The sequence below is a fragment of the Amphiprion ocellaris genome, chromosome 14 (genome assembly GCF_022539595.1).
Source record: "Amphiprion ocellaris isolate individual 3 ecotype Okinawa chromosome 14, ASM2253959v1, whole genome shotgun sequence".
In the NCBI taxonomy this organism is placed as follows: Eukaryota; Metazoa; Chordata; class Actinopteri; family Pomacentridae; genus Amphiprion; species Amphiprion ocellaris.
In genome coordinates, this window is record NC_072779.1 from 2,221,869 (window position 1) to 2,232,994 (window position 11,126).

General features: G+C 34.9%; 1 protein-coding gene across 8 annotated transcripts in view; it reads left to right on the forward strand.

Moving 5' to 3' along the window:
• The window catches only part of LOC111572858 (rap1 GTPase-activating protein 2-like), a 57,173-nt gene extending 49,944 nt beyond the window's left edge, over positions 1 to 7,229 (forward strand). For 7 of the 8 annotated variants that reach the window (XM_055017361.1, XM_055017362.1, XM_055017366.1 and 4 more), the window contains 11 exons: positions 728 to 799; positions 876 to 962; positions 1,650 to 1,796; positions 2,419 to 2,523; positions 2,611 to 2,702; positions 3,115 to 3,219; positions 3,290 to 3,377; positions 5,172 to 5,223; positions 5,301 to 5,371; positions 6,167 to 6,200; positions 6,898 to 7,229. In XM_055017361.1, the coding sequence (XP_054873336.1) occupies positions 728 to 799; positions 876 to 962; positions 1,650 to 1,796; positions 2,419 to 2,523; positions 2,611 to 2,702; positions 3,115 to 3,219; positions 3,290 to 3,377; positions 5,172 to 5,223; positions 5,301 to 5,371; positions 6,167 to 6,178 (831 nt within the window). In that variant the 3' untranslated portion in view covers positions 6,179 to 6,200; positions 6,898 to 7,229. The remainder of the gene's footprint in view (positions 1 to 727; positions 800 to 875; positions 963 to 1,649; positions 1,797 to 2,418; positions 2,524 to 2,610; positions 2,703 to 3,114; positions 3,220 to 3,289; positions 3,378 to 5,171; positions 5,224 to 5,300; positions 5,372 to 6,166; positions 6,201 to 6,897) is intronic. The other variant, XM_055017363.1, reaches the window with a different exon arrangement.
• The last annotated feature ends 3,897 nt before the right edge of the window (positions 7,230 to 11,126 follow it).

The window sequence follows — 11,126 nt, forward strand, 5'->3', positions numbered from 1 at the left end:
AAACGTATGAACAGATTTGGATGAAATTTTCAGAGAAGATCAGAAATGACACAAGGATGAAGTGATTAGATTTTAGCAGTGATGCTGCTTATAGTCTGGATCCACAGATTTGTTAAAGATTTCTGTATGATTGCTAGATCGCAGCACGGCATCACTGTAACCGTGACAACAAGTGAACACTACGTCAGCTGCCTGCTGACGATCACATGATTGTGATCCTACTACAAATCCACCGCTGAGGACCATGAATGTTTAAAAGATTTCATCCTTTGGAAATCATACAACTGAGTAGCCTTGGCGGAGCACTGCACTCTCTGACTGCGTCTTTTTGTTTAATTATGGAGATTAGGCTAATTAGTTTAGTATTATAGGTACTAGTATTATAGCCAAGGGGGTATTAACACATTTTTAATGCATTGCAAAGCTATTCAGTTGTCAAATACATACATTGGATTGATTTTAAAATCTTTAATGTGCTTAAAGGGTGTATTATCAAGGACAGTGGTATCGAACTGGCACACACTAAATATTTAAATGACTTAAAAAGTTTGACTGGGAAATCCCTACTATGTTACCTTCCTTTTCCCAGCACCGCCTCATGAAATTGGTGGTATTTTTTGTGAAGATACCTGACAAACTGAATTTATTTAATACTAAAGTCACTATAATCTTAAGACATCAAGTGATGCTGTTGTTTCTATCGGTGACAGTAGATTGTGATTGACAGGTGTCCGTCACAGCCCGAGAGGACGTACCGCCGTTTGGCCCGCCCCTTCCAAATCCAGCTGTCTTCAAGAAGGTAAGACTGGAGGTCATTTGGTAAATGGGGCAGTGGAACGACGACGAAGCATTAAATTTGCTGGATTTCTTTTCAGGGTCAGGAGTTCAGAGAGTTTCTTCTCACCAAACTCATCAATGCAGAGCTGGCCTGCTACAAGAGTGACCGATTTGCCCGGCTGGAGGTAAAAACAATAATTTCTGCCACCTGAGATCTGTGGTTTTATAAGTGGTCACCAATGAAAATGTAAATCTGCAAATTCCAACACTTTAAGTGATTTTATTCTGTGAAATTCAGTAATTTTATCAGTTTAGATATATACTGTAAACAAATGGCAGTCAATAGCAAGCTAATTTTTAAAATGCTGTACAGCTGATTTCAGGCTCTGTTAAATGTATGAATTTAATTTAATTTAATTAATTAAGAGCTTCACTTTGGTCTGTTGTAATCAAACCCAGCTGTTTGGTCGCTCATCGTTGTTTTTTTACGCGATAGAAAGAAGAAACCAGCTCTGTGGAAACAAGCACAAAAAAAGTCCAACAGCTGAACTGCCACACTTTAAATGAGAGGCCTCTTGAAGACAGAATAAATATATATATTTATTTTTGTTTGCAGTAAAGTGACAGTAAACACAATCAACATAAAAACTTTAAATAGCTTACTACATTTTTAAACTCTGATTAAAATAAAAGACATATGCATTATGCATAAGCAAAACAAGCCCATAATTGATGAGTTTTGTGAACAACTTTACAGGAAAACAAGCCCAAAGTCCCTTATAAAAAAGCGGAATTGGCCACATTGGTTGTCGCTGTCAAACTGGTGAATGGTGACTGTCTAAAATCATTCATACGACTGTTTGGTTCTTTAGGAGCGAACTCGGGCTGCCCTGCTGGACAGCCTCCACGACGAGCTGCAGAGACGCTCCCAGTGCATGCTGGGATTGATGTCAGGCCTGGAGGAGGAGGGCCGGGCGGAGAACGGACACGCCCACGGAGGACTGCTGGAGTCCATCAAGGTGTGTTTGATTCTCCTTTCCTGTCTTTTTCCCTTCTTTTTGCATTATACAGTATTTTAATTTGACATCACAGCATCATTTTTTTATAATCATCATCAGATTATTGTACCGGCCTTTTAACCCTCCTGTTGTCTTCATTTACAGGCTCCTTGTCTGAAAAAACAAAATCCAAAAATTTCCCAAATTTCTGAAAATTTGCAAAACCTTCAGGAAGAAAATTCCAACAATTCCTTAAAACTTTCCCTTTTGCTTTTACTGCTTTTTCTGGCTGATAAATGGCATAATTCTTGCTTTTTTTTAAAGAAAAGAAAACACTGCAGTTGATTTTTGTGTTCAGAGGGTTAATATCTCAATATGTAAAGCATTAAACGCTACCTTTTCACCGTTTTCACTCTGAACTATAAATCAGCTAATGAGCATCATTATTCTGTGTTTTATCGATGGCAGGAGTTTAAATGATGATGTTTGCATCCAGAATGAGTCACAAATGTTCAAGAATTCTGCTAAATGTTACAGAAGCTGAAGTGGCTGCTTGTTTTGAACTGTCAGGTGTGAGCATTTGGCTGCAAAATAGGTGAGTTTGGCATTTTTCTGAAGTTGTCACACACTTTGTTCACATCAGAGGGCGATGCGAGGGCGAAGCGTCTCCATGGAAACCATGTCGCGGGGCGGGGCCGGACTTCCCACCAGCCTGAGTGGAGGCGGTCTGGCTCACATCAGCGTTGAGGTGAATGTGAACTTCTGCAGATGTCACAGATGTTGTTTGTGCGACTTTCTGCTAACAGCTGCTGTGTTTTTGTGTGTTTGATGTCAGTACAACGTGAAGTCTCCCGTGAAGAGGCGTTCGGGGCTTTTCCCTCGTCTGCTGAGCGTCGACAGCCAAACGGAGAAACACAACCACAGGAGGTAACTGTCCGATCATCACACATCAGATTCACTAAATGCTGGACTTGTCCTTTAACCCTCATGTCATCCTGCCGGTCAAAATTTACGTCGTTTTACTGATATATATGGAATCACTTTAGATAATTTTAGGATTTTTTTTGGAAGATTTTTACTCATTTTTTGAAAATATTTACAAGAATTTTCTTGCTGAATTTGGGGGATTTTCTTAAAATAAAACTTTTAAGGGAAACTTTTAAGGAATTATTGGAATTTTCTTCCTGAAGGTTTTGTAAATTTTCAGAAATTTGGGGAATTTTTTTGCTGAATTTTTGGATTTTTTTCAGACAGGGGAAACAATAATTTTTGGTGCCTGTAAATGAGGACAACAGGAGGGTTAAAGGTTCTTCTTCTTCTTGTGTCTCGATAATGTCAGTCTCCTCAGCGAGCAGAGGAGCTTCGACAGCTGCCACCCGATGCTGGAGGTGAGGTCAGAGGTGCCGTCCAATCCCAGCTCTCCGGAGGCGGGGCAACGGGACAGGTGTGTCATCAAATGAGTATCTGTGACACTGCTCAAAGCTCCTTATCAATGTTATCGGTTTTATTTGCAGGATTCACACGAAAAAGGAGAGCAGTAAGATTTCCAGGTCGACCTCCAGCACCTGCAGCTTCAGCGTCCCTGCCGATGACACTCACCTGGTGAGACGTAATGTTATATGTTGACCTGATGGGGGCAGTGTTGTCTCTGTTTCAATACCTAACCCTAGACACAGTGATCCAGAAGTATGTCTGTTTTGGCTTATTGCCACAGTAACATGAGGCTGCAGCACCTGGACATCAGGTTTAGTGCAGAACAGCATTTATGCAGACAAAGGAGAATAAATAAATGATAATAAATTAAAAAAAAGCCTGAAGTATCCAATCATTTGGAAGCAGAACCGGAGCATTAAGATAACAATCAGTGAAAAATGCATCCAGTACAGGGGGTCCTCCACTTATGTGGGAGTACCATTGCTATGGATCGGCATAAGTCGATTTCGCCCTAAGTCTGAACTCCATTGTAAATGTGAAAACAATAGAGCTGTTCCGTGCATCATGATATTGATCAGTTCTTCAAAAATGTCATGAATACCAAGGACTTTCATGCATGTATGAATCATTTTACAAGAAGCTAACAGAATATGTTGCACTGTTTTTACAACTTGAGCATTTTATTCTATCTAATTTCACTTCCATGGAGACGGCTTTCCTTTTCTTCCAAGCATCAAAAGAGTCTGACTTACGCTGGGAACCATAATGAAGGCAAAAAAGTTAGTGAATGTTGCACAATCCAAGGTGGAGTACAACTGGAGAATGCAAACAAAGCCGTCTGATAGCGCCATGTGACGACGTATTCATCCGCTCCACTCACCAACTAGTTCCACGTAACCAGTTCTGACGTAACGATGGAGCGCTGTAGGTCAAGGACGTTGTAAGCCAAGGACACCCTGTATGTGCTGCAGGGTGTTTTCCAACTGATGCTGAATCTCATATAGTCCATTAGCTGCCTCTCACTTGCTGTTTCAAACACAGAAGTAGTTTTCCAGGAAAAATTTGAGAAGCTGGAAGATCTCACAAGCCTTCAGCTGCAGAAAAGGAAGCCAACAGAAGCTCTAAAAGTGTTCAGTTTGTCCAGAATCAGGATCACTTCAGATGAAAAACACTGGACATGCCTCATCTGGTGCAACCGTCCTGTGATGGCACCGACCTGCCCCTCAATTCCATCTAATTATGCATAACTTTAACCCTTCATACATATTAAATAGGTGAGTTATATAAAAAATCACGTATGTACATTTGTCAAAAATGGGAGAAATGAGCTGTAGAGACTTAAACTGTTTTTGTACCAGGTTGTAAACGTGTTTATTTCTGCTGTAAAGTCGGACGTTTTAACATGGAGGTCTATGGGGATTGACTCACTTTTGGAGGAGCCTCACGTGGACATTTGAGGAACTGCAGTTTTTTGGCATTTCATACTGACTCCATGTGGAGGTTCCATCTCACATCAGAGACCTTCTTTTTCATCATAAACTATGGTTATTTAAAATTTGAATTTTAGAACAACATAACAAGTACTTTCCAGGATAATATTTTTTTACTGCCTTTCAACCCACCATTAGCATGTTTTTTTCAAACCTTTAAGTGTTATCCTTAAAGCTGTTATCAAAACCCCTACCTTTGACCCAAAACAAAAACTAATAATGCAGAAATCAACTAGTGGTGTTTTCTGAATCATATCTAGCTACATGTTACAGTAATACTAAATAAAACCTATAAAATTCTTTTTAATATGAAATACTTGGTCGCAAAAAATGAAACCAAAGTTAATTTTGTTGAACTTTCATAACTGGCTAAACATTTAAGACAAACTACCATAGAGAATATTGATGGAAACGATCTAAAACACAGTTTTACCATCAGTAATGCTTCTTCTTCTACCTTCTGCTTGTTCAGGCTGCTGAGGCTCAGAGTTCCAGTCCGTTGATCATCTGTCGCAGCCCAACAGGTCCAGTAAAACCTCCAGTGAACATTTCACTCGTCTGTTTCTGTTTAACTGAGTTTGTTTCCTTCCTTCACATCCAGACACGAGAAGCAAAAACTCTCCCAGAACCAACCTCAAGTTCCGTTTCGACAAGATGAGTCACTCGGCTGCAGTAAGTTGAATTTAAACTCGCTGTGGGTTCATTTTTCACTACAATAAACAGTCCTGCACCTCAGTGGAAACAGAACATGAAGATAGAGGAAAAATAAGTCTTTTGTGCTGTTAAAATGACAGAAGTCACAAGAAATTGAAAAAAATAATTCCTTTTATTACTTTTTTGTTTGTTTTTACAAAAAATGCTGCAAATCTTGAACAGCCTCATTAAGTTAGAAAGATGCTGAACGTATCTTCCAACAACTTGATCCTCTGTGCATTGTTTATGAGCCGAGCCGTTTGTTTCATTTTCCCCTCTGCTCTGGAAACACTGCCTTTAGTTCACCTGAAAACTCTCTGAATTTTTGTGACCGTTGATGGCAACAGAGTCAGTCGTGGCTTCTTATTTTGGCTGATAAATGCAGAATTTTTTTTTTATTCCAATTGCTTTATTTTTGATTAGTTTTCAAATGAGACATTGCAGAATAAAGTGATTTTAACTAAATATCATAATTATATCCATAGATTTGGTAAATTTTCCTGCCAGAGCTGCACATCAGAGATTATTGATTCATAGAAAGTAGATTTTTTTTTTTGTTTCTGGCTGATAAACGATGTCCTTTTATTACATAAAACACCTTTTAATCCCAGTGGGAGGTTTTCATGTTCAGAAGGTTAATGCTGAAGGATTTTATAAAGTATAAACATAAATTACTTTGTTGACTTTTTTGCATTTTCTGTTCATTTAAAGGCAACATTTCAATTTGCCAACTTGTAGCTGAAGCTTTAAACCTCTGATGTTTTCTGTCATCAGCAGGGACACTAAGCTGTGAGGATGGCAGCGGGAGGTTTGTACAGCGTCACGTCTGTGATTTTTACATTTTTCTGTCTCTTTTTATGTTTTCCTTTCACTAGAAGTCACCTGTTCTCTGTATTTTTGTACTTTTACTGACGGAGTGGTTTATTCATGTCTTAACAATCAAGATTCCTGGAAAGTTTTAAATCAATTCCCAAAAAAATAATATTAAAAAGTTATGAATTTCATTGTTAGAGGCCATAAATAAGTTTTTCTGCCACGGGTGGTCATTTGTTGTTATAAATAGACCATAGATCAAAATGGGTGAGTGTGAATTTAAGCAAAAACATTATTTACTGATTAATTCATGCATACACTGTTATCTGGTTCTCAGATTTGTAAATTAAATTATGGAGAATTATTGTTTATATATCTGGGAAGCATGAACCAAAGTGTAAAATAAATGTCATTAATTTGACTGTGAAAAATCAGCATTTTAGTGGTATTGAATTTAATTTGGTGAACCTTCAGAAGCCCTGAGTATCAGAGCTTCTTCACCCATATTGTTAAAATTTTATTTTATTTTCACTTTTTATGATTACGTGTCTTTTTCTCATAAGCTGCGTGTTTAGAATTAAAAATGATGATGTGTTATTGTCCTCCATGGAGATTTGTAAAACATTTTTTGGCTCTTTCTGTGTATAAATTAACCTTTAATGTGTTATCTTCTGTGCTGTTCTGTTTTCCAGGATATAATCGGAGGTTCAGCGACATAAATCTGAAGATCTGTAGATCACACACACGTCTTTCTATCTTTGTGAGGACCATAATGTGAAACACTGCTCCCCTTTCTGCAGAACTCGTCTAATTTTACATTTAAATGTCAAAAACTTCTCCTGTAAACTTCATAGAGCCACAGCTGACGGCTCCACCTGAAGAAAACACTAAAAAAACCATCCATTTATTTACCTCAGTGAAAATATAGGGCAGTGGAAACACAATTCACATGGAAGAAGTGCACTGTTTTCTCATTTTACAGGAAACCTACTGAAATATGAATCATAAAACTGTTTTAATTTGACATTTTCCTGATTCCTACGCTTCATTCAGATTCATATGCAAACGTTCTCAGCTGTAACGACGACAGAAGGAGGGTTGGAAAACACTTTTATTAATTATGAAACAACAGCAGCTCTTTTAAACTTAGAATTTTGCATTTTTTGGAGCTTAATAATAAGTTAATAATAATTCTGAGAGCTTCATCTGGTGACACAGATGTCAGTTTAGGTTAAAGAGCAACTTGTAAACAAACTACAACAATAAAGTCATAATAATGAGTGTAATAATGTCAAATGCTGCTTATGTGTGAGGAAATAATGACTTTATTTTCTAATTATTACACAGATCAGCCACTGAAACTGTGGTTAAATGTTAAATATTGATGTTTTAATTAGTAGGACAGGAGCAAAGTTCTCTAATTAACCAATTAATTGAAAAAAACAAACAAAATTTGAAATCAATACTCAGCAAAATTAGTCATGAAGTTTCTAAACCAAACTGGATTCTACATAAGAATTTAACCATAAATGAAACCCATTGTTGAAGAAATACATCAGTTTTATTTTTTTAAATATTATTTTCTATTATATATAACAAATATATATATATATATATATATATATATATATATATATATATATATATATATATATATATATATATATATATATATATATATATATATATATATATATATTTATTTATTTATTTCTATTTGGGTTCATATTTATATGGTTTTTTTCTTTATTTTATTTGTTTTTAACATTTTTTTCTATATTTGTTTTATTTTTTCTTTTTAATTGTTTTTGCTCATTTGCTCAATATCTTCTATATTTCATTATTATTATTTTTTAAAATATATTTTTAGGTTTTTTTTTGCTCATTTTCTTCTATATTTGGGTTTATATATATCATTTTTTTGTTTATTTGTTTGCTCTTTTTTTCTGTATTTGGGTCTTACAGGGTTAATTATCAGTGTAATTTTACAGATGACCTCTGGGGGCAGCAACACGACTCTGCTGCTTCCTTTCTGCTGCAAATCTCACCAGAAGAAAAAGAAAAAAAACTTTTGTCTAAATACAAGACAAAAATGGAGAGAAGTCCTGGAAACAGTTTCTTCTTCTTCTTCGTCTTCTTCTTGTCTACTAGCAGAAACAGCTGATCAGTCATGTGAATTAAATGTTCGATTTCTCAAAAATTATTCAGAAAAGGTTTCCATCTCCCATGAAGCGTGTTAAATCTTTTTAGGAAAAATCAATAACCGCCTCAAGTGAGTCAATAAAACTTTTAGATATTTTTCATATGTTGCCAAATTAGAATTTTTTCCAATGCGATACTCTAAAATCTGATTAAAAATACGTTTACAGAACAGCTTTTCACTGAACTACTGAGCTGCTAGTTGTTTTGGGGGGTAAAATTTCCGTTTTAATGTAAACATGAGCTTAAACAAAGTGAAAAGGAAGCTTTAATGGATGTTGTCTCCCCCTGCAGCGCCCCCTAGTGGGTCAATCTATAGTATCTAAGCAGCTTCCACAATTATTAGCAGCTTCTAAACTACAAACACATCTAACTGCTGCAGTTTTTTAATCGATAGAAGTATATTCCTGCACACCTTCTGTTTTTAGGACATTTAAAGCCTCCTTGAACATTTTTAATTTAATTTACTGTCACAGCAGCAGGAAACGTCATTCTATTAAATTAAAAAAAAATGCTTAGAATTAAGGTTTTTAGTCTAAATAAATAAATTTAATCTCCTGTATTTGTTCAGGATTTTGCAAAAACCTAAATTAACTTGTGTGATCCATCCCTTTGGTTCATTTATTTAAGTGCATCATTAGAGATTCTGATGAATCCATGACTTAATCCATAAACTTTCACATTTTCTGTTTTTTAAAAGGATTAAATTGAACTTTTTAAACCTGTAGAAACTCCTGCAATAATCATTTTTACCCAGAAACAGAAAACGACTGCAGTTTATTGAGGATTTGAGATGAACGTTTCTTACTGAAATGATTCGGTCTCTTTGTTTACACACTTCGGTGACCGTTTTGAATCTCAGTATCATCGTTACAATCAAACTGTGGACCGACTCTCGCTTGTTGAACAACAATAAGTTCAAAAATCAGACGTAAAAACACACATTTACTTTTTGTGAATGTCACATTTATTGTTGGTTTTAGAGCTGAGAGGAAAAACTGTGTTAAAACCTGCAAAAAGAAGCTTAACTGCTGTGTGATGCAAAGAAAATGTGGATATTTTGCACTAAAGCGACACAAACTGTGGATCGTCCTCTGTGGCTGTTTCATTACTAATCTGATGTGTTCAGTCTGATCCAGGGCACTGACTCTAATCTACTGTAACTGTTCTGATTGCACTGAAAGCACAAGATCTGTTCCTCCTTCTCTTCTTCCTGGTGTTCAGGTTTTCCAATATAAAAGTGCCATTTTATTTTGAAGGGGGAAGACGATGTAGCTCAAACACGAATATGTCGCTGTGTGTTTCTGTTCACGGAGGAAAACTGTGACACGAAGATGTGATAAAGTTTCTGCAGGACGTCATTTCTGCACTTTGTTTCACCGACGTTTGTTTCATCTGTTGAGTGTTTGGAAATGTGTGAATCTGCCTGTTTAGTTCAGAAAAACACTGGCAAACTAAAAAACTTTGGGAAAAAGCAAAGTTTCCAGTTAGTACTTCAAAAAACAACCACCATAGTTTAGTATTTTTGTTTTAAATTAGTCAAATTTTGAATATTATAATTGTTCCAGCTGGACCCAACAAACAAAACAAAACAAAAAAAATCAGTTATTTCCAGTCTCTGTTGCAATTGCTTATAAAAAGATCACTTTAGCCACATTTTGTTTCTGTAAACTGTTGTAACATTTCCTAAGAACAAATGTCATTTAAAAAAAAAATGGAAAGGGAAAAAATAAGTTAAAAACAGTGGAATATTGTAACATTTAAAACATCTGAAAACAGTGGAAAAAATAAATATAAAATAAAATAATTATGTAATTTCCAGCTAATTAAAATGCAATAAAACAATCTAAATGTACATTGTAAACAACTAATTACTATTTGAAAAAATACAGATTTTTAATGAACTATTCACAGTTTGGTCTGTCTTTTGTTTTCTAGTAAACATTTTTTTTGTGATTTTACTAGTTATTGTCTATATTTAACAAAAAAATACAATTAAAAAATAAAAATATTTTCCTTTTTCGGTCCAAAATATGTATGTTTTTGTTAATTTACATAATGGAAAATAGCTGTAAAATAATAATATTTTTGACTGAAAATATAAATAAATATGATACATTAAAAAAATGTAATTTCAAGCAAGCATTGTGAAAGAATAAAATGTTATTTTTAAGTGAACATTATTTAAAATTTTGGCTGTTTTTTTGTTTGTTTTGTTTGGTATTATTATGTAGATTAATATTTTTTGTGATTTTAATAGTTATCTGTAATTTGCCAAAACAGAAAATCTGTACATTAGCAGTAAATTATTTTTTTTAAAAAATGTTTAAAACCACTTTCTATAGATAACATATAAGTTAATTTTTCTTTTATTTTTTTGGGCAGGGATGGGGTGGGGGTGGGGTAGGGTTGGTCTTATCAAATGACCAAAATATTTTGTCTAAAATTTTATAACGCTAAAAAAATACATTATTGTGAATTCAGATAAGATATTTTACATATGATTAACAACACAAAAATTATAAAACAATAAACTAAATAAGCTGATATAATATGCTTGTCGTAAAATTACAAATGAACAAAAACAATAAAATTCTTTTTTTGCATAAAATTAAGATAAAACAAAAATAAACGACAAATACAGAAATAAAACATGATTGAATATCATTGGTCGCTGGGGGGCGGTACTGCTCCGCTATAGTGTCTGCCTTATTTTCGCCGC